The sequence below is a fragment of the Hyla sarda genome, unplaced genomic scaffold (assembly GCF_029499605.1).
Source record: "Hyla sarda isolate aHylSar1 unplaced genomic scaffold, aHylSar1.hap1 scaffold_746, whole genome shotgun sequence".
In the NCBI taxonomy this organism is placed as follows: domain Eukaryota; kingdom Metazoa; phylum Chordata; class Amphibia; order Anura; family Hylidae; genus Hyla; species Hyla sarda.
The window spans coordinates 15,467-41,607 of record NW_026610769.1 but is presented as its reverse complement, the minus strand read 5'-3'; the positions used below and the strand labels follow the sequence as shown (position 1 = coordinate 41,607).

The window sequence follows — 26,141 nt, the reverse complement described above, 5'->3', positions numbered from 1 at the left end:
AGCCGCTCCAATCCAACCCCCAATTTCCTCTCCCATACTCACTGTTTATCCGCAGGCTGCGCCAATATTTCTGATGTACTTGTAGAACGCTGGAGATAACACGTACGGCTGCCGGGCGCGGGGCGTGCAGGTCAGATAAGATGGGCGGTGGATCACCCAGCAGCGTGCGGGTACACATGGACATGGAGTCCGAGATGGACGTTAGGTTGTATCCACCCTAAGGGCGATAAGTAAGACATGGAAGAAAAAGACTACAAGACAAGTGTATTCTCCAATTCAGGGTGATCACCTGTTTCTCATCCCTTGGAGGACCTGGCAACTTTGTGCATTACATAGACTAGGGCTCCACAAATCCCAGGTGCCAGGCCGCTAAGGCGACCTGGAGAATTTCATCCCGGTGCTTAGGTTTTAAGGGAGTATGGTGCACCCGGGAGCCGGTGTAATGAAGAAAACTGTGTCCCCGTAGCCGAATGTGTCCCCGTAGCCAAATGTGACCCCTGCAGTTGCTCAAATGCTGAGGCACCTGATTGGCTGAGCCGCGGCTCAGCCAATCAGGTGCCTCAGCATTTGAACAACTGCAGGGGTCACATTCGGCTACAGGCACACAGTTTTCTTCATTAGGCCAGGTCCACATCATACTCGCCAAGTACCGTCTGCCATCTGCAGCTGACCATTGCCGGTAATGACAAACAATGGGGGTGACTCAGATGTCCGTCATATAACTGCTTAAATGGCGCATTCAACACCTGACACCTCTGCCTGTCTCAGGTTTGCTATGGGGATTTGCTCCTGCTCTGGACCGTTCCTGAGACAGGCAGAGGTGTCAGCAGAGAGCACTGTGGTCAGACAGAAAAGAACAACTCAACTTCAGCAGCTGATAACTACTGGAAGGATTAAGATTTCTTAATAGAAGTAATTTACAAATCTGTTTAACTTTCTGGAGCCAGTTGATATATATTTTTTCCTGGAATCCCCCTTTAACTTTCTCGCACCAGATGATGTGAAAACATTTTTTTGCCAAGCTCTGACATGGACAGACAATTGATTTAAAAAGGAACAGTGTAATACCGCCTTTCGCCTGTGGCGGTGTTGTTGGACAGTTGAACCCTTGCTGCCACATCCGGCTGATGACTGAGGCTTCCAGTGAGGGTCCATATCCCTGTACGTATCAGGCAGGTGGTCTAGGCACTTACCTCCAGCACCACCACTATCTTGCCCCCTGCCAGTCCCATCAGGAGATGCGTCATGTGGGCGTAGCCTTCCGGGCTGATGCGGCAGCCTCCGAGCGGGTCACCACGAGCGGCATCAAATCCGGCAGACACCAAAACAAGTTGTGGGTTGAACTGAAGGTAAGTGGAGATATGTATGAAGATCTCAACTCTCAAAACGTCTTACATGATGTCTACCCTCCCCCGCACCTCGTAGGCGATGGGCATCACGATTCGGTGGAAGGCGAGGAGGTACTCCACATCTCCCATTTTCGCACCGTTCCAGGGGATGTTCACATTGAATCCTTCGCCCCGACCGCTCCCAACCTTGTCATGTGCGGCATCCTCAGAGGACGGGAAGAAGAGGCCGTCGTCATAGCGATGGAGAGACACGTAGAGGACGCTGGCAGACGGGTAAAGGAAGGTGAACACATAGGGGGGGGATAGGTGAACGCGCCGGCACGCCGCACAGCGGAGGACCGCATTACCTTGGATCGTCCTGGAAGATGTGCTGCGTCCCGTTCCCATGGTGGATATCCCAGTCCAAAATCATCACCCTAAAAAAGAGACATCGTAAGGTAGAAGGTTAACCCTGCAGAGAAGGCGGTCAACGCTGTATTTAAAGGGGTACTCCATTTAAAAAAAAAAAAAAAAAACATTTTTTTTTTTAAATCAAATGGTGCCAGAAAGTTAAACAGATTTGTAAATTACTTGTATTAAAAAATCTTAATCCTTCCAGTACTTATTAGCTGCTGTATGCTCCACAGGAAGTTATTTTCTGTCTGACCACAGTGCTCTCTGCTGACACCTCTGTCCATGTCAGGAACTATCCAGAGCAGGAGAGGTTTGCTATGGGGATTTGCTCCTGCTCTGGACAGTTCCTAAAATGGATAGAGGTGTCAGCAGAGAGCACTGTGGTCAAACTGGAAAGAAATTCAAAAAGAAAAGAACTTCCTGTGGAGCATACGGCAGCTGATAAGTACTGGAAGGATTAAGATTTTGATATAGAAGTAATTTACAAATCTGTTTAACTTTCTGGCACCAGTTGATTTAAAAAAAAAAAAAAAAACATTGTTTTCCGCCGGAGTACCCCTTTAAAGGACAATTAAAGGGGGGTTCCGGATTTATGTAATTAAAGCTTAGAGAAGATCTCCAGGCAGAGATTATTCAATCCTCTTACAGCGCCCCCACAGGTGAGGTATGGAATAAAAAGAAAAACCCTCATAGAAATCAATGGGCCATCCCAATAAATGTATGGACACACCGGGTCCTCCAGAGTAAGAGATGCTGGGAGTTGTAGTTTTACAGGTGGGGTGCTCTCTGCTATACCACAGTATCTAGGCAGTTAAACAGCCAAGATTTATTTCAGTGTTTCCTAACCAGGGTGCCTCCAGCTGTTGCAAAACTACAACTCCCAGCATGCCCGGACAGCTGACAGCTGTCTGGGCATGCTGGGAGTTGTAGTGTTGCTGGTGGGGTATTCTCTGCTATACCACAGCATCTATGCAGTTAAATGGTCAGGATCTATATCAGTGTTTCCCAACCAGGGTGTCTCCAGCTGTTGCAAAACTACAACTCCCAGCATGCCCGGACAGCCAGCGGCTGTCCGGGCATGCTGGGAGTTGTAGTTTTGCATGTAATGTATTCTCCGCTATACCACAGCATCTAGGCAGTTATATGGTCAGGATCTATATCAGTGTTTCCCAACCAGGGTGCCTCCAGCTGTTACAAAACTACAACCTCCAGCATGCTGGGAGTTGTAGTTTTGCATGTGGTTTATTCTCTGCTATACCACAGCAGGCGATTAAATGGCTAGGATCAATATCAGTGTTTCCCAACCAGGGTGCCTCCAGCTGTTGCAAAACTACAACTCCCAGCATGGCTGTGTAGGCATGCTGGGAGTTGTAGTTTTGCATGTGATGTATTCTCCGTTATACCACAGCATCTAGGCAGTTGTATGGCTAGGATCTATGTCAGTGTTTCCCAACCAGGGTGCCTCCAGCTGTTACAAAACTACAACCTCCAGCATGCTGGGAGTTGTAGTTTTGCATGTGGTTTATTCTCTGCTATACCACAGCAGGCGATTAAATGGCTAGGATCAATATCAGTGTTTCCCAACCAGGGTGCCTCCAGCTGTTGCAAAACTACAACTCCCAGCATGGCTGTGTAGGCATGCTGGGAGTTGTAGTTTTGCATGTGATGTATTCTCCGTTATACCACAGCATCTAGGCAGTTGTATGGCTAGGATCTATGTCAGTGTTTCCCAACCAGGGTGCCTCCAGCTGTAGCCGTTAACTGTCCGGGCATGCTGGGAGCTGTAGTTTTGCAACAGCTGTAGGTACCCTGGTTAGGAAACCCTTCTCTGGCCAGATACATCTATCCTGTACTGTTACAATGTAGCAGAACTATCAGCACAGATGTGCCAAGCTCATCGCGAGGATTATTACGACTGGATCCAACTGTAACAAACCCTCAGCTGTAGCAAGTATACGTTCTGTACAATTTTTTTCAAACTCTGGATTTAAACTTGAACAATCCCGTTCACTGACAGTAAGCAGAGGAAGTGAACACAAAGTATAGGGGACAGTTTCTGAAAGCTATAGTTACATAGTACCCCTTTACCTTAGCGGAGGTTCAGACGGGCTCTGCAGACTCTGGGCGTACCGCGCAGCCAAGGCGACATTGTTAAAGAAGCAAAACCCGCAGGCTTCACCCGGCTCTGCATGGTGACCTGGAGGGCGGACTATGCAAACTCCATTCTGGACCTGAACAACAAAGCAAATAGGTGGGAGAGAGGTGGCACACAAAGGGTGCACTTATAGCCAGTCACCAAGGATGGAACGTAGTGGTCTCACCTCCCCCTTCAGCACAGCCTCCACCACACTGAATGTAGATCCGGCAGCCAGGAGCGCGCTGTGATAGGACCGGTTGTTGATGTAAATGGAGTTGTACTCGGAGCCCATCCTGTGCAGGTCTCGTGGTTTCATTCGGGAGCTTCCTTCAATCTTCTCAATGTAGGAGAGACTGCGAGGGTAATGATAAGAACTGTTATACCTGATCGATGGGGACCCAATGACTGGGTGACCGGTATGTGCAATGGTTAATAATTGCACCCCCTCGATCTAACAGTTTTCCTTGCGTATGGGTAAAAAATGGTGATGGCTGACTTACCCTTTTAAATGGCATAGCCAACGAAAGAAACAACCTGTGTATGGTGTCAAACATTATGATATAATGCTATTAGCCATAGGGCACAGATCTTCCAAATGAGCTGTGCTCTTCTCCTTTGTAAGCTGTGACGTCACATCACAGGCTCTGAAAGTAGTCTGCTCTGTCCCTTCTCCCCTCTTCGCTTCTGTCTGCAGCGGACGAGACCAGTGATGTAAAGGGGGAAGCTAGTACTGATGCTTATTAGATTTATAACTCATTAGATAAGGTGGCAGGGAGCCCCGTTCTGATGGAAACTGCTTCGACTGAAAACAGGCTCCCTGCTGTCTTATCTAATAATTCATAAATTCAAAGCGTACCTGTCAGATCCACCCACTAAAAGAAAACCTGTTATATTGTTATATCTTGCTCAGTACTTCATCCTGATCATGTACATCTAATTTTTATGTGTCTACAACCTATACTTCTCTCAGAATTACCTTTATTTACTTGTCATCATTGCTCAGTGAGGTTTCTGTCCATGCAGAGGCATGGGGCGTGTCCCTCTCTTCTCCTCACTGTGATGACTCCTCCCCCTCCCTCACTGCAGGACTGGTATGTGTCCCAGGAGGCAGGGGGACCCCTAGTGGCCACTTTTTTTACTGCCTTTTTATTATGAAATACTGAAAATTTTCTGATGAAAGCAATTGCAAAACATATTGTTTTTGCATGCTTTATAACATAGAAAAAGTTATTGTATCTGACAGCGCCCATATAATGAACAGTAATAACAGCTTCCCCTTTAACATCGTTAGACTTGTCCTGTGCTGACAGGAGGAGAGGAGGGACAAAGCGGACTGCTTCCAAAACCTGTGATGTGATGTCACAGATTACAAGGGAGAGAGGACAGGAAGAGATCTGTGCACTATGACTAATAACATTATATTAGTAAGTTGCTTTATTATACTTTTTGACACCATACACAGGTTGTTTCTTTCACCAGACAATCCCTTCAGGACTACGTTTAAGGAAATTGGATTTTGGCCCAGATTTCAAATTGAAATCTGCATTACAGTGTACCTGTTGCTTAAAAAAATTTTTTTTACATCTTCTAGAAACATGTAAGAAGTTTTGATCTAAGGGTCTAAGTGTTCAGACCCTGACCAATCGCTAGAATGAGTGTGGCAAAGAGCTGGAAGAATATGTGCTTCTAGCGATAGGTCAGATTGTGAACACTCAGACCCAGACCCATTTAATTTGATATGTCTCTACGACATGTCAAAACTTTTTTAAAGTGACAGTGCCATTTAAATTCTATAGAAACCCGACTCCAATGCAAGTGAACTGAGCTTCGAAAACTCTGTTCCCAGGCGTGGAAAACTTTCCATGCATCAATCCTTCCTGCTGATGGGTCCCCCTGGGTCCCCTTGACCCCCGTTACCCACCTATGACACATCTGCAGCTCCTTAGTAGTCGCCAGGCGATGGGGAAGACGGGTGCAGCGGTCTACCAGCCCCATCTCCTTGTGCCGCTTGAATATCCGAGCGATTCTCTGCGGGAGCTCGGGGTGACCGCTGCGAACAAGATGGAGAACGAGGATGAACAGGGAGGAGATGACGAGGGCTGCGTGCGTGACATCATGGCGTCGCCTCACCTGTCCCACAAGTTATAATGCTCCATCATCTGCTCATTATACACCAGGCCGGTGCGCTTCTCCGCTAATTTCCTCACTGCCTCCCGCACCGCGTCCTTCATGATGTTTTCTTCTGACTCCTCGCGGAGGGGCCCGACGCTCTTTTCCCCTGCTGTCACTTTCCCACTGACGGTCTCGAGCTTTATGGTAAAATCTTAAGAAAACCAGAAGTGACGTGAATTATATGTTAGATCCTTAAATGGGCACTCTCATTAAAGGGGTACTCCGGCGCTTAGACATCTTATCCCCTATCCTTTGGATAGGGGGATAAGATGTCTAAGCGCCGGAGTACCCCTTTAACACTAATTTTTGCTATTGCACTCCTTATGGTAAATAAAAAAAATCTTTCTAATGTACTTTGTTTAAAAAAGGAAGTTTTCTATGTTTTATTTGCGTTGAAAAAAAAAGCTGCCACTAGGTGTCTCCCTACTTGTCCAGAGCACATTTCCCCCCCATCTCTCGCAAAGACTTTGGACTCCTGCTGACCTGGCAGAAGTCCAAAATCAGGAAATGCAGTCTGGAGTAGTGTTGGGCGCGAATATCCGCAATGCGAACATTTATCGCGAATGTCGCACGTTTGCAAATTCGTGAATATTGCGAATATAATTACGCAATTACGAATATTCACATTTTTTTTTTCACAGTGATCATCCCTCCCTGCTTCCAACTTGTGGTGTAAACAAGGCTCCAATGCTAGTTACTGTATCAGACTGGCGGGCGCCCGAAAATTCGCATATGCGAATTTTTGCGCATATTGATCCCTCCCTTCTTTTAGCTCTTTTATCACGCGATATTGCGCATGCGAATTTTATGGCGCATAGTAAAAAAAAAAAGGCAGAGAATATTGCAAATATGCGAATTTTGCGAATATATGACGAATATTTGTATATATATTCACAAAATATCGTGAATTGGAATATGGCCTATGCCGCTCAACACTAGTCTGGAGTTCTGAGGGGGTGTGTGTGCAGCCTTGGCCAATCATAGCTCATCTCACACTGAAATGCTCTGGGCTGTGTGTAGCAGAGTGAGGGAGGAAGTTCTCCCCTGTATGGCTTCAGATGATGTTACACCTGATGGGGAACGCCCCTTCCCAGTCTGTGAATCTGACGGACACTGAGCAGAAAATACAGAGCAATATCAAGGTAGAAAACTAAAAAATAATAAAAATAAAGGCCGGGGGTGGTTTATGATGATGGGGGCAGTGACCTGGGAGGATTATAAATTGTAACAAGATCATGATAAGTTCTCTTTAAGACACCCTGGAAGTTTTCTGGATTACTGGAGAAGAACCTGTATTTCCTGCTATGCAGAGCACTTAAGTAGATATCCCTTAGGTCAGTGATTCTCAATCAGGGTGCCCCCAACTGTTGCAAAACTACAACACCCAGCATGTCCGGACAGCCAACGGCTGTCCGGGCATGCTGGGTGTTTTAGTTTTGCAACATTAGATTAGTGTTGCAACAGGACATGAGTGTTGGAGGTAGTGACCTGTGTCCAATAAACTCTGTGTGCGTCTTAAAGGCATCACAAAGTTTAAAGGGGTACTCCGGCGCTAAGACATCTTATCCCCTATCCAAAGGATAGGGGATAAGATGCCTGATCACGGGGGTCCTGCCGCTGGGGACCCAGTGATTTTCCACGCCGCACCCCATTAGAATCAGCCCACGTCACATGGGGGCGGAGCCGTGACATCACTATGCTCCGTCCCCGTGATCGCCAGTAATCAGACCTGGAGCGAGCACGCCCCGGGAGCTGATACTAACGGGGTGCGGCGTGGAAGATCATGAGGGTCCCCAGAGGCGGGACCCCCACGATCAGGCATCTTATCCCCTATCCTTTGGATAGGGGATAAGATGTCTAAGCACCGGAGTACCCCTTTAAAGATGCACTCAGTCGGAGTATCCGTGATGTAAGTCCAGGATCCCCAGGCAGCGCCCTCATTCACTGTGCACTCTTCGCCTATAGGTGACGCCTACAGGTGGCGCTGGTCCTGGACCTGTCGAAACAAGTACTGGGAGTTGTAGTTTTGTAACAGCTGAAGGCACCCTGTTTGGGAAACACCCTTATGCCTTGCACCCACCTTGAATCCCCCATCCCCCCTAAAAAAAAAATATATATATATATATATATATATATATATATATATATATTTTTTTTTTTTTAAAGGGGTACTCCGCTGCCCTGCTTCCGGAGCTCCGCTCCCCAGCGTCCGGAGGTTTATTGTTCCGAATGCTGTGTGCGGGCTTCCGTGTTCAGGGCCACTCCTCGTGACGTTGCACCCCCTTCCCATAGACTATCGTTGAAGGGGCGGGCGTGACGTCACGAAGGGCGGCCCTGAACACGGAAGGCCGCACACAGCATTCGGAACAATAAATTTCTGGACGCTGGGGAGCGGAGCTCCGGAAGTAGGGCAGCGGAGTACCCCTTTAAGCTAAGATCCCCCAAAAAAACATGCACTAAAAAGTTACAAAATTGGAGGCCCCCATAAAGACAGAAGGAACTCACCCTGGTCCTGCAGACACCTCCAGTATTTCCTGTGGACGTATATGGCGCCGGAGATGGAATCCAGAGCGCTGTGGAAATCAAAGAATAATATCCTGGGAACATTGATCACCAGTGCAAAACCAGTGCTGAATGATCCTAAATAAAATCCGAAATCTTCGTCTCAAGACATTAAATCCTCTTACCTCTCACAGGGTGTGAAAGGCTGGTGCAACATCGGGCATGGGTCTCCGAGCAGAATCTTCACAGAGGCGCAGGAACCTTCAGCCAGGGAGCGCATGTTGTAACCTCCCTGTAAGAGACCAATACGAGCTAAAGCTGCACTCACTATTCTGCTGGTGAGGTCACTGTGTACATACATTACATTACTTATCCTGTACTGATCCTGAGTTATATCCTGTATTATAATCCTGAGCTGTACTCACTATTCTGCTGGTGAGGTCACCATGTACATACATTACATTACTTATCCTGTACTGATCCTGAGTTATATCCTGTATTATATTCCAGAGCTGCACTCACTATTCTGCTGGTGAGGTCACTGTGTACATACATTACATTACTTATCCTGTACTGATCCTGAGTTATATCCTGTATTATACTCCAGAGCTGTACTCACTATTCTGCTGGTGAGGTCACTGTGTACATACATTACATTACTTATCCTGTACTGATCCTGAGTTATATCCTGTATTATACTCCAGAGCTGTACTCGCTATTCTGCTGGTGAGGTCACTGTGCACATACATTACTTATCCTGTACTGATCCTGAGTTATATCCTGTATTATACTCCAGAGCTGTACTCACTATTCTGCTGGTGAGGTCACTGTGTACATACATTACTTGTCCTGTACTGATCCTGAGTTATATCCCCTATTATGCTCCAGAGCTGTACTCACTATTCTGCTGGTGAGATCACTGTGTACATACATTACATTATTTATCCTGTACTGATCCCCTATTATACTCCTGAGCTGTACTCACTATTCTGCTGGTGAGGTCACTGTGTACATACATTACATTACTTATCCTGTACTGATCCTGAGTTATATCCTGTATTATACCCCAGAGCTGTACTCACTATTCTGCTGGTGAGATCACTGTGTACATACATTACATTACTTATCCTGTACTGATCCTGAGTTATATCCTGTATTATACCCCAGAGCTGTACTCACTATTCTGCTGGTGAGGTCACTGTGTACATACATTACATTACTTATCCTGTACTGATCCTGAGTTATATCCTGTATTATACTCCAGAGCTGTACTCACTATTCTGCTGGTGAGGTCACTGTGTACATACATTACATTACTTATCCTGTACTGATCCTGAGTTATATCCTGTATTATACTCCAGAGCTGTACTCACTATTCTGCTGGTGAGATCACTGTGTACATACATTACATTACTGATCCTGTACTGATCCTGAGTTATATCCTGTATTATACTCCAGAGCTGCACTCATGTTACTCTCCAGCCACCACCATTTCTCACCTCCAGAGCGAGCACGAGTCTTCCCTCAGCCAGGCACATGAGCAAGTGGGTAAGGTGTGCAAAGCATGCTGGGGTAGCAGACATCTCCCCCTATGGGACATCAAGAAGCATTACCATATAAATCCCTGTATGACGGTATAACACAGCGCGGAGCACCATCATACATTACCTTAGGGTCTCCGATCACCGAGTCATATCCTGCTGCCACCAACACGAGCTGAGGCTGGAACTGGCAATAGGAGAAACATAAAGGGACTTAGGCAGAAAAACAGGGAAACAGGTAAGTGCTCCCTAGCAATGGCCATAATACACCTCCCCGATCCCGGTCATATAGTTACCTCATAGGCGATGGGCAGGAGGAGGTGCAGGAAGGTGGTGATATAATCCGCATCGCTCATTCCCGTCTGTAGGGGGCACAAAATATACAACCGTTTTAAAGGGGTACTCCGATGGAAAAAAAAATGTTTTAATCAAGTGGTGCCCGAAAGTTAAACAGATTTGTAAGTGAGTTCTATTAAAAAATCTTTACCCTTCAAGTACTTATTAGCAGCTGTATGCTACAGAGGAAATCCTTTTCTTTTTGAATTTCTTTTTTGTCTTGTCCACAGTGCTCTCTGCTGACACCTGATGCCCGTATCAGGAACTGTCCAGAGCAGGAGAAAAGCCTCATAGCAAACCTATACTGCTCTGGACAGTTCCTGACACGGACAGAGGAGTAAGCAGAGAGCACTGTGGACAAGACAAAAATGAAATTCAAAAAGAAAATAATTTCCTCCATAGCATACAGCTGCTAATAAGTACTGGAAGGATTAAGATTTTTTAATAGAAGTAATTTACAAATCTGCCTAACTTTCTGGCAACAGTTCATGTAAAAAAAAAAAAAGTTTTCCACCGGAGTACCCCTTTAATGGCGTTTTCCAGGACGATATCAGATCAGTGGATATCTGGCTCCTGACCAGGTACAGCGCCATAGTCTTAGTAGTGGCTACGCCTGGTACTGCAGCCCAGATCACTTCATCCATTTACTTGAATAGGTCTAAGCCAGTGGCCTCTAAACTGTGTACCTTCATCAGTTGCAAAACTAAAACTCCCAGCATGCCCGGACAGCCGTTGGCTGTCCGGGCATGCTGGGAGTTGTAGTTTTGCAACAGCTGGAGGTCCATTAGTTTGGGGACCACCGTTCTAAGATGCGGTGAGCTGCAATATCAGGTTGTGTGTGGTGTTACCACTCTGCTCCATGCACTTCAATGGAGCCGAGCTGCAATACCAGACGCAACCTGTGGACGGGACTGGCGCTGTTTTATGTAAAACAAAAAGCAGTGTTTTACTTATAATGGACCTGTGCTCAACGTTGATCTGGACCTGATTCATACCTTATTCCAGGGCACATTTATATTATATTGTTTGCCCCTCTCCTTCCCTACAGCAGCACTGGACGACTCCACCAGGTGAGGCCAGAACTCTCCATTTTCATAGCGATGGATGGAAAAATAAAGGACACTATAAGGAGAAGGAAACAAGAGATCAGGAAGGATCATTAGAGGCAGCAGAAATGTTATATACTAGCAGAGTACACGGCCTTGTCACGTCTTCATACCTGAACCTTGTGGGAGAAGAAAAGCAACAATGACGATCTTATCCTCATATCTTATCCTCAAATCCCGTCCTCATATCCCAACCTCATATCCGGTCCTTAATCCCAATCTCATTTCACATCCTCATATCCCCTCCTAATATCCCGTCCTCATATCATGTCCTCATATGTCATCCTTATGTTCTAACCTCATATTCCGACCTCATATCCTGTCCTTAATACCAACCTAATGTCACATCCTCATATTCCGACCTCATTTCACGTCCTCATATCCCCTCCTCATATCTCCTCCTCATATCATGTCCTCATATGTCACCCTTATGTTCTAACCTCATATTCCGACCTCATATCCTGTCCTTAATACCAACCTAATGTCACATCCTCGTATTCCGACCTCATTTCACGTCCTCATATCCCCTCCTCATATCCCCTCCTCATATCATGTCCTCATATGTCACCCTTATGTTCTAACCTCATATTCCAACCTCGTATTCTGCCCTCATATCCTGTCCTTTTATCCCGTCTTTATATCCTGACCTCATATTCCCTCCTCATATCCCGTCCTCATATCCCGATCTCATATCCTGACCTCATATCCCCTCCTAATATCCCGTCCTCATATCATGTCCTCATATGTCATCCTGATGTTCTAACCTCATATTCCGCCCTCATATCCTGTCCTTAATACCAACCTAATGTCACATCCTCATATTCCGACCTCATTTCACGTCCTCATATCCCCTCCTAATATCCCGTCCTCATATCTCCTCCTCATATCATGTCCTCATATGTCACCCCTATGTTCTAACCTCATATTACGACCTCATATCCTGTCCTTATGTCCTGCCCTCATGTCCCAACCTCGTATTCTGCCCTCATATCCTGTCCTTTTATCCCGTCTTTATATCCTGACCTCATATTCCCTCCTCATATCCCGTCCTCATATCCCGACCTCATATCCCGATCTCATATCCTGACCTCATATCCTGACCTCATATCCCGATCTCATATCCAGACCTCATATCCCGATCTCATATCCTGACCTCATATGCCGATCTCATATCCTGACCTCATATCCCGACCTCATATCCCGATCTCATATCCCGATCTCATATCCCGATCTCATATCCCGATCTCATATCCTGACCTCATATCCAGACCTCATATACCGATCTCATATCCTGACCTCATATCCAGACCTCATATCCCGATCTCATATCCTGACCTCATATCCCAATCTCATATCCCATCCTCATATCCCGTCCTCATATGTCATCATTATGTTCTAACCTTATATTCTGCCCTCATATCTTGACCTTTTATCCCGTCCTCATATCCCAACATTATATCCTGACCTTATATACTGCCCTTATATCCTACTCTCATATCCTGACCTTATATACTGCCCTTATATCCCACTCTCTTATCCTGACCTCGTATCTCGTCCTCATATTCTGACCTGGTACCCCGTCCTTATATTTCAACCTTGTATCTCGTCCCCATATCCCCACCTTATATCCTGTCCCTATATCCCCACCACATATCCTGTCCCTATATCCCCACCTCATATTTTATCCTCATTTCTCATCCCCATATACCATCCTCATAGCTCCGAATCCCAGGCACAGAGTCAAATATAAACTCCTGCCTGAAGCCACCACTAGGAGGCGTTTAGGAGCTTAGTGTATACAGAGATCCCATGGAGTCGTGTGTATTAGCAGTATACAGTACGCTCCTTTCTGTCTATATACCTGCCCATGTATCCAGTGTGATATCTCTGATTATAGCTACATGTACATACAAACCTTGGATCGTGCTCAAATATGAACTGTGTGCCTTGTCCATGATGGACATCCCAGTCCACGATGAGAACCCTGGAGAGGAGAGCACAGGATGAGTATATGACAGGCTGGATCGGGATTGGTCACCAAGCTCCCAGGACTCACCGCCGTACACCGTGCTGGTGCTGGGCATATCTGGCGGCGATGGCGAGTTGGTTGAACATGCAGTAACCGTTCATCTGGTCAGTGTAAGCGTGGTGCCCGGGGGGCCTGCAAAATGGGGGACAGACAGATATTTTATAGTGTGTGGATATAGACCGGACTGCAGAGTGAGAAGAGAGGGACCGATCCACGGACCCCCATCTCCTCATTTCTCCATGTGCCCGGCCAATCCGCAAAGAGAACCCCCCCCCCCAGACCTTACTACGGCATAGAAAGGGGGATGTCAAAGGGGAAACACATTTACACTTCCCTGAGACATAATAAAAGCCTAAAATTCTTTATCACTCTCTGGGCCGGAGCCTAAAGCGCCAGTGTTCAGGGAGGAGAACATTTCAGCGAGTAAAAAAATAAATAATCCCCCCCCACCCCACCTTCGGTGAAATACTGCAGATTTACAGCCGCTCATTATTTTGTGTATTTCTGAATCTAGGAGGCAGCATGTAATGTTATGTCATATGTTCAGTCATTAGTGTCCCCTCATTTCCCCCTGTGTCACAGTGATCAGTGTCCCCTCATCTCTCCCCTGTGTCACAGTCATTAGTGTCCCCTCCTCTCCACCTGTGTCACAGTCATTAGTGTCCCCTCATCTCCCCCTGTGTCACAGTCATTAGTGTCCCCTCATCTCCCCCTGTGTTACAGTCATTAGTGTCCCCCTCATCTCTCCCTGTGTCACAGTTATTAGTGTCCCCCTCATCTCTCCTAGTGTCAAAGTTATTAGTGTCCCCTCCTCTCTCCCTATGTCAGTTATTAGTGTCCCCTCATCTCTCCCAGTGTCACAGTTATTAGTGTCCCCTCCTCTCTCCCTATGTCACAGTTATTAGTGTCCCCTCATCTCTCCCTGTGTCACAGTGATCAGTGTCCCCTCATCTCCCCCTGTGTCACAGTCATTAGTGCCCCTCATCTCCCCCTGTGTTACAGTCATTAGTGTCCCCCTCATCTCTCCCTGTGTCACAGTTATTAGTGTCCCCCTCATCTCTCCCTGTGTCACAGTTATTAGTGTCCCCCTCATCTCTCCCTGTGTCACAGTTATTAGTGTCCCCTCATCTCTCCCTGTGTCACAGTCATTAGTGTCCCCTAATCTCTTCCTGTGTCACATTCATTAGTGTCCCCTAATCTCTTCCTGTGTCACAGTCATTAGTGTCCCCCTCATCTCTCCCTGTGTCACAGTTATTAGTGTCCCCTCATCTCTCCCTGTGTCACAGTTATTAGTGTCCCCTCATCTCTCCCTGTGTCACAGTCATTAGTGTTCCCTAATCTCTTTCTGTATCACATTCATTAGTGTCCCCCTTATCACTCCTTGTGTTGCAGTCATCAGTGTCCCCCTTATTTCCCCTCATGTATCACAATAATCAGTGTCCCCCTCATATGTCACGATAATTAGTGAGTTAGTGTTCCCATTATCCCATGATAAGTGTCCCCATTATCTCTCCTCATGTGTCACAATCATTAGTTTCATAACAATGAAAAAAACACTCACCTCCTCCCCTATTCCCACGCTGATCCCCTGTTCTGCCTCCAATGTTACTTGAGCAGCGGATGTCATGTGACAGCCACAGCCAATCAGCAGTCTCGGTGGTCAGGCTCTGTACCCCTAAAGCGGTCACCTGACATCCGTTTCTCATGTTCTCATTTAACACTATAGCGCCAACTGGAGGCAGAAGGTAGAATGAGCACAGGAACGGAGGCCAAGTAAGAAATACAGGTAAAAAAATAAAAAAAGTTTAAAATAAAAAGTTCTTAGTCGCCATGGCGATCTGCCAGCTGGGATTTGTCAAGCCCCGATGTAGCTCATACAGTTTTTGATGCGTGAAAAAATGTTGACGCTGGTGGAATCATCCCTGATAGGGAGTATATAGTCCTAGTGCATAGTATACGAGCTGTAAATACGGCCCCGTCTATTACACATTATGGGGGAGATTTACCAAAACCCGTCCGGAGGAAAAGATGCCCAGTTGCCCATAGCAACCAATCAGCTTGCTTCTTTCATTATTCAGAGGCCTTTTCAAAAATGAAAGTAGTGATCTGATTGGTTGCTATGGGCAACTGGGCAACTTTTCCTCTTGACAGGTTTGGAAAAATCTCCCCCCACAAATATATATATATATATATATATATATATATATATATGTACCATATCCACTTACCTGACCACTGCCAGCCCGTTCCGGACCTCCCCTCTCATAACCTTATCCACCAATTGTAGTACAGAACCGGCGGCCACACAGGAAGCCGTGAAGGACATCTATGGGTTACAGCAGGAGACAAGCGGCGTATTAAAGGGTTTTCTTACAAAAACAGCACCACAGCTGATCTCAGGTTGTGTGTGGTATTACATCTCGGCTCCATTTACATCAATGGAACGGAGCTGCATTATTACAGACAAACAGAGTACGGGGGTGGCGCTGTTTAAGGAAGAAAGCAACTATGTTTTCTGATCCTGGATAACCCCTTTTAAAAGGGCATATTAGTGGTGGGTGGGTGCGCTGACCCTATCCACAGGACAGGGAAGAAGTGTATGATCACTAGGGGTCCAACTGCTGGGACCCACCACAATCTCAGGAATGGGGTCCCAAGTATCTCGTCAGAAAGGAGGTCATACATGTGCACCGGAGCTATTCATTGTCTGCAAGAGCAGATGCCACAGACCATTGTTTTCCAACCAGTGTGCCTCCAGCTGTTGTAAAACTACAGCTCCCAGGATGCCCGGACAGCCTTCGGCTGTCCGGACATGCTGGGAGTTGTAGTTTTGCAACAGCTGGAGGCACACTGGTTGGAAAACACTGCTAAAGAACAGAGGTCTCCAAACTACAGCCCCCTAGATGTTGAAAGCTACAACTCCCAACAGCCGCTGTCCGGGCATGCTGGGAGTTGTAGTTTTGCAACAGTTCATATGGATCCCAGCAGAACATATTCATATGGATCCCAGCAGTCAGACCGGCGGACATCATACTCTTGTGGGAGGCTACCGACTACACACTGCACTACATCAGTGTTTTCCAACCAGGGTGCCTCCAGCTGTTGCAAAACTACAACTCTCAGCATGCCGGGAGTTGTAGTTTTGCAACATCTAGAGGCACACTGGTTGGGAAACATTGCTACAGGACAGTGGTCTCCAAACTACAGCCCCCCAGATATTGCAAAACTACAACTCCCAGGCTGTCTGGGCATGTTGGGAGTTGTAGTTTTGCAACAGTTCATATGGATCCCAGCAGAACATATTCATATGGATCCCAGCAGTCAGACCGGCGGCCATCAAACCCTTATCCTCTATCATGTGGGAGGCTACCGACTACATATTGCACTACATCAGTGTTTTCCAAACAGGGTGCCTCCAGCTGTTGCAAAACTACAGCTGCCAGCATGTTGGGAGTTGTAGTTTTGCATCATTTGGGGGGCAGTAGTTTGGAGACCACTGTCCTGTAGCAATGTTTCCCAACCAGGGTACCTCTAGCTGTTGCAAAACTACATCTCCCGGCATGCTGAGAGTTGTAGTTTTGCAACAGCTGGAGGCACCCTGATTGGAAAACACTGATGTAGTGCAATGTGTAGTTGGTAGCCTCCCACATTATAGGGGATAAGGGTATGATGGCCGCCGGTCTGACTGCTGGGATTCATATGAATATGATCTGCTGGGATCCATAGGAACTGTTGCAAAACTACAACTCCCAGCATGCCCGGACAGCCTTTGGCTGTCTGGGCATGTTGGGAGTTGTAGCTTTGCAACATCTGGGGGGCTGTAGTTTGGAGACCACTGTCCTGCAGCAGTGTTTCCCAACCAACCAGTGTGTTGCAAAACTACAACTCTCAACATGCCCAGACAACCAAATGCTGTCCGGGCATGCTGGGAATTGTAGTTTTGCAACAGTTAGTGTGGATCCCAGAAGTCAGACCAGCGGCCATCATACCCTTATCCCCTATAATGTGGGAGGCTACTGACTACACATTACACTGCATCAGTGTTTTCCAACCAGGGTGCCTCCAGCAGTTGCAAAACTACAACTCTCAGCATGCCCGGACAGCCGAAGGCTGTCCGGGCATGCTGGGAGTTGTAGTTTTGCAACAGCTGGAGGCACACTGTTTGGGAAACACTGCTTCAGGACAGCAGTCTATAAGACTACAACCCCCCAGATGCTGCAAAACTACAACTCCCAGCATGCCCAGACAGCCAAAGGCTGTCTGGGCATGCTGGGAGTTGTAGTTTTGCAACAGTTTATGTGGATCCCAGCAGTCGCACCGGCGGCCATCATACCCTTATCCCCTATCATGTGGGAGAACCCCTCTGACTAAGCTTCTGCAATGAAAAGGACCAGAGCATACACTGAACAAGCGGGGAATGCTGCAAGAGTTCAGCTCTGAAGCCAGCAGAATGGTGAGTGCAGCATTAGAGTATAGTGCAGGGTTTGGGTGACAGGTAACACACACTCACCGGATGCAGGTAGACAGAGTCATACTTCTCTGACAGCGCTCGCAGCTCTTCCTCTGTCATCTTCTGCGTCGATTTCATTAACTCTACGTAGTCTGGGCTAAAATATATACAATAGAAAATAAAATAAATAAACAATTAGGTTTCGGTTTCCTTTCAGACTGACACAATGACTGATCACCTACCTGTGGACCAGCAGGAGCTCCTCCTCTGACGCCTCCCGCGCCTGCAGAGATACAGTCACATGGTCACGTCCTATGTCCTATATCTAACCACTAAAACCAATGGCCGGAATATGGCCACTTACCGTCACCGCCACGCAGCGCTCCAGCAGCCCGTACTCCACCAGCTTCTCCTTCACAGCCAGAAGACGAGAGGGACACTCAGGAAACCTGGGAAAGAGGAGAGAAAAATGGATCATTGATACAAAGAAGAGATAAATGGTCGGAGAACGATGACCCGAAAACAGGCGCAGAGACCAGAGAATAAATCCTAAGAGGGATATTACTTGTCATCCCAGAGGCAGAAGAATTGCGTCATCCGGTCATCATACACCAGACCCGTGCCCTCCGCAGGAGACTCCTTATTCAGGTCCTGGGAAGAGAGAGAAGGAACATATTAACAAGACAACATAGGGGGCGACACTGAGCTGGTGTAACACTTCTGCTTGAAGCAAAGCATACTCAAATTGGTATTTTATGAAGTAGAGTCAATGTGTATATAGATTAATTACTGATCCTGAGTTATATCCTGTATTATACTCCAGAGCTGTACTCACTATTCTGCTGGTGGGGTCACTGTGTATATACATTACATTGCTTATCCTGTACTGATCCTGAGTTATATCCTGTATTATACTCCAGAGCTGTACTCACTATTCTGCTGGTGGGGTCACTGTGTACATACATTACATTACTTATCCTGTACTGATCCTGAGTTATATCCTGTATTATACTCCAGAGCTGCACTCACTATTCTGCTGGTGGGGTCACTGTGTACATACATTACATTACTTATCCTGTACTGATCCTGAGTTATACCCTGTATTATACTCCAGAGCTGCACTCACTATTCTGCTGGTGAGGTCACTGTGTACATACATTACATTACTTATCCTGTACTGATCCTGAGTTATATCCTGTATTATACTCCAGAGCTGTACTCACTATTCTGCTGGTGAGATCACTGTGTACATACATTACATTACTTATCCTGTACTGATCCTGAGTTATATCCCGTATTATACTCCAGAGCTGCACTCACTATTCTGCTGGTGAGATCACTGTGTACATACATTACATTACTTATCCTGTACTGATCCTAAGTTATATCCTGTATTATACTCCAGAGCTGTACTCACTATTCTGCTGGTGAGGTCACTGTGTACATACATTACTTATCCTGTACTGATCCTGAGTTATATCCTGTATTATACTCCAGAGCTGTACTCACTATTCTGCTGGTGAGGTCACTGTATACATACATTACATTACTTATACTGTACTGATCCTGAGTTATATCCTGTATTATACCCCAGAGCTATACTCACTATTCTGCTGGTGAGGTCACTGTGTACATACATTACATTACTGATCCTGAGTTATATCCTGTATTATACTCCAGAGCTGTACTCACTATTCTGCTGGTGAGGTCACTGTGTACATACATTACATTACTTATCCTGTATTATACTCCAGAGCTGCACTCACTATTCTGCTGGTGAGGTCACTGTGTACATACATTACATTACTTATCCTGTACTGATCCTGAGTTATATCCTGTATTATACTCCAGAGCTGTACTCACTATTCTGCTGGTGAGATCACTGTGTACATACATTACATTACTTATCCTGTACTGATCCTAAGTTATATCCTGTATTATACTCCAGAGCTGTACTCACTATTCTGCTGGTGAGGTCACTGTGTACATACATTACTTATCCTGTACTGATCCTGAGTTATATCCTGTATTATACTCCAGAGCTGTACTCACTATTCTGCTGGTGAGGTCACTGTATACATACATTACATTACTTATCCTGTACTGATCCTGAGTTATATCCTGTAGATCTTTTATTAGAAAAATATAAATCATAACAAAAACACAAAACCAGCACAACTTGGCCATAACTGAAAACAGCAACATGAAATAACATAAACCAAAACTTTACATTTAAAATAAAAGAACATAAATCCTGCCTAACCGGCCAGCCCAGTTTTCCTAACAAAAAGAAACACACCTTACATAACCTAATATCTAACAACACACTCACATGCATACTCAACTTACATAACCAAAAAAGAAACATAAAAATAGCACTATTTAGCTGTAACTCAAAAACACCCAGACTTGGGAAAAACACAAACACACAGAAAACACAACAAGCACTCCCACTACACACCACACCCCTTTTTTTTTTTATGGTTTTTTTTTTTGTATTTTTTTTTTTTGTATTTTTTGTATTTTTTTTTTTTTTCGTAAACTATTTTTTTTTTTTTATAATAACACTAATAATAATAATAATAATAATAATAATAATACTATGCCACACACATGCATCACAGATCCATAACTTTACAAAGGCATAAAGATAAATTAATCTACAACTCAAAAAACACCCAAACTTGGGAAAAATCACATATTACAAACCGAAAACACTCCCACTGCACACCAAATGTTATATATATATATATACACACACACACACACTTTTTTTTTTCCCCTTCCACACACACATATATACATTAGTTTTCTACGTTATCCCACAAGACCTAAACCACAACTGGATACAAAAATTACTACAAAAATAACATCTGGTTCGACTGCCATATCTATCTCTACTATAAACACAATATAAACAATATATAATTCACAAATCAAGATTAAAAAAAAAATAAATAAATAAATAAATAAATTTATACATATAAACTATATACACTATATACACACCTATTATTATACAGGAAACACACCTAAATATACAATAAAACATCCTACTCTAAACTATCCCTTCACCCACACCACCCGCCCTTCTGTACATGGGTCAGAGTCCACAGTTCTCAATGTCCAGCCACGACTGACCGATGCCAGGTCCACCAAAAGAAAACCACCACCCACCAAATACACCCACCCAACCTAGAACTCCTCCCAACCAACTTAACCATAACCAACTTTATAACATACATAAACAATATAACCCACACTAGGCCCAAGTTCGGTGCCTGTAAGCCCTTCATAACCTAAACATCGGAAAACAAAACAAAAAGCTATGGTACACATGCATTAGCCCACCACCAGGAAGAAGGATGGCAATCCTGATACATACAAAAATTTACATACTTTCCCTAACACCTCCCTACCTCTCACCCTACCATTATCCCTAAAATAGAAACTGACCCTACTATCACCCTAACCCTGTCCCCTTACATCACTGTCCCTAACCAAAACAAGGGTACTCTACCCAGAAGGTCTAGTACCTAGGGCACATCAAAAGAAAACCCTCTCCATAGGAGAGAAGCCCTACTGGTACCAAGACTGCCATACTCCAAAGACCTGATCTTCCCGAGGTCACCGGTGATATTCCTACAGACCTCCACCTCGGAGAGGACTTTACGCTGCGTAGACACTAAACACCGTGCGTTCCACGTGTGGTACCTTATCACTAAGCTAACTAAGAATAAAGTGCCCCGGTCTCGACCACCCAGGTTCCTGAATGCCCCATAAGCCCACTCCGGGTAGGTAAGGCCGGCAAGTTGACTCCAGCCAATGGAAGCGCCCACCCTGTTGTAAACCCCTATATTAAAGGGACAATGAAGGAGGAAATGGTCCATGCTTTCCAGCGTGTCCACACACTCTTCTCGGGGACAGTCCCGGTCATCAGATCTCCTACACTTCAAATTGTCCCTCACATATAGCTTCCCCTGAAAGCAGCGCCAGGCCAAGTCCCAAAACTTCTGGGGGATCCTTTTCATGTTTAAAAGAAACAACCCCACCCTCAGATCCTGACCTGGGCAGTCCCTGAGCGCCAGAGGCTTCTGGAAGTGGGTCAACAGAACCCGTTTGTCAAGGAACTGCCTTGACTGGGTCCTGATCTCCCACACTCCCAGACCCCACCGACGTATCGCCTTCAGAGTCGGGGTAGCATAAGCCGGAAGATATCCATGGGGCGTACAGAGGTCCTTCACTTGCCCTCCTGTCTCCCATTCCTGGAAGAAAGGCCGAAACCATTCCCTGCAGGAGAGTACCCACGGAAAAGCCCTCTCTGACCAGAGGTTTGAGATGTTGGCTTTCAAGAAGGTGTTTGTTAAGAACACCACAGGGTTTACCATAGATAAACCCCCTAGTCTCCTCGTGCGGTACGTAACCTCCCTCTTGACTAGGTTCATCCTGTTCCCCCATAACAGTTGGAAAAACAGGCTGTAGACCCTAGTGTAGTAAGCCTCTGGCAAGATACATACGCTGCCCAGGTAGATAAACAAGGGGAGCAGGTACGATTTGATCAGGTGTACCCTTTCCCTGAGGATCATAGACCAACCCTTCCACTGGTTCACCTTCTGAGTGGCATCCTGGAGCTTACCATCCCAGTTTTTGGTGGGATAATCATCCTGGCCGAATGTGATGCCCAAAACTTTTGCTGATTCTTGGGGCCCCGGAAGGGTGTCCGGGAGATCAAATGTGGGATCCCCCCCTCCCAGCCAGAGACTTTCACACTTATCCCGGTTGATCTTAGACCCGGAAACCTCCGAGTAGCGGTCCACCTCTGACATCACCACATCGACCTCCCCCCTCGAGGAGACGAAAATGGTGACATCATCAGCATACGCCACAACTCTCTGGGCGACATCCGGCTCCGCCAGACTCATCCCGACTCCCGCCAACGGTCCACAATCTACCCTCCGGACGAAGGGATCGATTGCGAACACGTATAACAGCGGGCTCAAAGGACAACCCTGACGGACTCCGGACCCAACCTCAAAAGAGCGGCCAGACCAACCATTCACCAGCGGGAAACTCTCTGCCCCTGCATACAAGATCTTGAGCCAATTAACAAAAGTACTCGGTAAGCCATATCTTAGAAGGACGGACCAGAGGTAGTCATGGTTCACCCGATCAAATGCTTTTGCCTGATCCAAGGACAGTAAGTACCCCTTCCAGAGACCTGCACTGCTCCGCTCCACTGCCTCCCTGACACTGAGGACAGCACTTAACGTGCTTCGGCCTGGAACAGAGCAGTGCTGGGCCCCCGAAAGGAGTCGGGGTGCAAAATCCACCAACCGATTAAACAGTATCTTGGCCAGAAGCTTCCTGTCCGTATTGAGAAGAGCTATGGGCCTCCAATTCTCAATCCGGCTAGGATCTTTACCCTTTGAGAGAAGAATCAGGGCTGACCTCCTCATTGACCTAGGCAGAGTGCCCGAGGAGAGACACTCATTGAATACCACAGTCAAGAGGGGAGCTAAAGACTCCTTAAAGGTCTTGTACCACTCGGATGTTAAGCCATCCGGACCTGGCGACTTCTTGGGGGCAAGCCCCTCAATCGCCAGTCTCACTTCCTCTTCCCTGATTTCTTCTGCCAAAACATCAAGAGAGGGGTCTACCCCTGGCTCAGGAATGGTTTCAGCCAGGAAAGCCGACATCTTGTCCCGATCTAGATCCTTCCTCCCCAAGAGGTGCAAGTAGAAGGATCTGACGACCTCCAGGATCCCTGATCTGGACCGATTCAGAGATCCCGTACTATCAATCAGTCCTGAGATGATTTTACTACTCACTGACATCTTGCAGTTTCTGTAAGGGTCGGGCGAGCGGTACTTCCCAAAATCCCTCTCAAAAACCAAAGATGCGTGCCTATCATACTGACACCTCATCAGCAAGGACTTCACTCTGGAGATATCCTCCCGGCTACCTCCAGTCGAGACGAGAAGCTCGAGTTTCCTCCTCAGACCCTGGTACAAGCGATACCTGTTCAGGGACCTGAGGCTCGAGAGCTGGCGGAAGAACCCCGCAACCCGCTTCTTGAATATCTCCCACCACTCTGACTTACTACTACAAAGGTCCAGTAAAGGTACCTGACTCTGAAGAAAATCCTGAAAGGACTGTCTTATCTCCGCTTCCTCCAGGAGGGACGAATTCAGCTTCCAATAACCTTTACCCATCCGGGGGGTCTCTGAAACATTCAAGGAAAACAAAATCATACAGTGATCGGAGAATTCCACCTCAACCACGGACACTGCGGAAGAGACGGCTTCCTCCTTTAAATAAAACCTGTCTATCCTAGACCTGCAGCTACCTCGATGATAGGTGAAACCCGCGTGGCCTGAGGGGCTCCGGATGTGGGCGTCCTCTAGGCGAGCTTCCCTAACTATATTATTGAGAGCTATGCTATCGTAAGCCAGCGGACCATTGGAACCTCTCCTATCTTGGGACCTTGTGACAGTATTGAAATCCCCTCCAAAGATCACTTGCCGGCTAGTAAAAAGGAAGGGCTTGATCCTCATAAAGAGATCTTTGCGGCCCCACTTGGTTTGTGGGGCGTAGATGTTAATGAGCCGGAGCTCCTGTCCCTTCATGAGGACATCTAAGATCAGGCACCTCCCCATTTCTAACTCAATAACCCGTCTGCATTCAACCGGAGCGGTAAAAAGGACCGCCACCCCACTATACGGCTCAGCCGCAAGAGACCAGTGGGAGGGGCCGCGCCTCCACTCTCTCCTGGCTTTTACCAGGGAGGCAAGATCTGACAACCTGGTCTCCTGCAGATACAAAATATCGGCTTCAACACGGCCGAGAAAATCAAAGGCTGCGAATCTAGCCGTATCAGACTTTATACTGGCACAGTTAATAGATGCCAGCGTCAATGGGGTGAGTGCCGCCATCATGGGTGATTGAGTTAGACGGCCCTAACCCCCTCACTTCTGTTTTTTCTTTACCCCCTCATCCCCGGAAGAGGAGGCTTCTTTCTCTTTTAGCCTTTTTTTAGACTCTGATTGGTCCATTTTTGAATCCCCATCTCCGTCTGGCTCTGGTTTGGCCCCATCCCCTGAGGAAATTGCCCCATCAGGACAGGGCCCAGTTCCCCCCGGAGGCTCCCCCACTTCAGGTACCCCATCCTCGACCACCCCCTCCAAAGAGGGGGAGGAGATGTCATCAAGGACAGAGAACCGGTTAGACAGATCAATCAGAGGGGGGGCAGGTAAGCTTCCGCTTGGGACCTGGTCCGTAGCACGGGGACTAGAGGGCTCCGACCTCTTCTTTCCCCTTTTATTGCCCTTCTTTTTTGGCCGCTCTTCACCCTCCTCATCCACACTTTCAAAGTGGGAGGAATCGGAAAGATCGGCCTTGCTGCCCTCTTCTCCACAGATTCTCCTCGCTTCCTCCTCCAGCACATTTTCCTCCAGGGCCTCAGCAGTTTCAGGACTAACCTCTGGAGCAGGGTCAGAAGCTACCCCTGCCACATGGGAACTCTCCAGTTCCCTGCTCCTTCTGCGATTAGCCTCCCGCCTCAGCTTGGCGGGACTTTTCCTCTTCACTGACCCTGTTGCACCTTCACCCGCACTCGTGCCCTCCCCAGCTGAGGCAACATTACTGCTCTCCCCAGCCAAGGTGACAGTTGCCCGGGCAAAAGCGCTAGGACAACGGCTGAAAGGGTGTCCTAAGACACCACACAGATGACACCGGATCTGCCTACAGGATGCGGCAAGATGACCTACCCCACCGCACAGTGCACAGACCTGCACGGTACAAGCTGCGCTAAAGTGGGTGGGGCTGCCACATCTGTGACAGACCTTGGGCTGCCCCTGGTAGAAAACTTGGATTCTGTCTCTCCCAAGAAAAGCAGCTGATGGGATGTGGGCAACAGTGCTCCCCGAACGCTTCAGTTTGACGGAAAACGTCCAGGCCCCAGACCAGATCCCATGTTCGTCATAGTTCTTTTTTGGCATGTCCGTCACATCCCCATATCTGCTGAGCCAGGTCATGATGTCATAGCAAGATAGTGACTCGTTACGTGTCAATACGGTCACTTTCTTGGCCAGATTCTGACGGGATATCGCCTTTACGGCGAAATCCCG

At 46.8% G+C, this 26,141-nt stretch overlaps 1 protein-coding gene across 4 annotated transcripts in view; it reads right to left on the bottom strand.

Moving 5' to 3' along the window:
• Positions 1–26,141, bottom strand: part of LOC130345158 (histone deacetylase 6-like) — a 48,774-nt gene that overhangs the window by 8,581 nt on the left and 14,052 nt on the right. For all 4 annotated transcript variants that reach the window (XM_056554489.1, XM_056554492.1, XM_056554491.1 and 1 more), the window contains exons 4-24: positions 18,581–18,666; positions 18,380–18,464; positions 18,258–18,298; positions 18,076–18,172; positions 15,794–15,891; positions 13,593–13,697; positions 13,452–13,520; positions 11,426–11,552; positions 10,391–10,456; positions 10,222–10,281; positions 10,053–10,142; positions 8,739–8,845; positions 8,557–8,624; positions 6,010–6,202; positions 5,801–5,929; positions 4,064–4,232; positions 3,831–3,973; positions 1,697–1,765; positions 1,419–1,611; positions 1,194–1,343; positions 43–217 (exon numbers count right to left, since the gene is read on the bottom strand). In XM_056554489.1, coding sequence (XP_056410464.1) covers positions 43–217; positions 1,194–1,343; positions 1,419–1,611; positions 1,697–1,765; positions 3,831–3,973; positions 4,064–4,232; positions 5,801–5,929; positions 6,010–6,202; positions 8,557–8,624; positions 8,739–8,845; positions 10,053–10,142; positions 10,222–10,281; positions 10,391–10,456; positions 11,426–11,552; positions 13,452–13,520; positions 13,593–13,697; positions 15,794–15,891; positions 18,076–18,172; positions 18,258–18,298; positions 18,380–18,464; positions 18,581–18,666 — 2,320 coding nt within the window. The remainder of the gene's footprint in view (positions 1–42; positions 218–1,193; positions 1,344–1,418; positions 1,612–1,696; positions 1,766–3,830; positions 3,974–4,063; positions 4,233–5,800; positions 5,930–6,009; positions 6,203–8,556; positions 8,625–8,738; positions 8,846–10,052; positions 10,143–10,221; positions 10,282–10,390; positions 10,457–11,425; positions 11,553–13,451; positions 13,521–13,592; positions 13,698–15,793; positions 15,892–18,075; positions 18,173–18,257; positions 18,299–18,379; positions 18,465–18,580; positions 18,667–26,141) is intronic.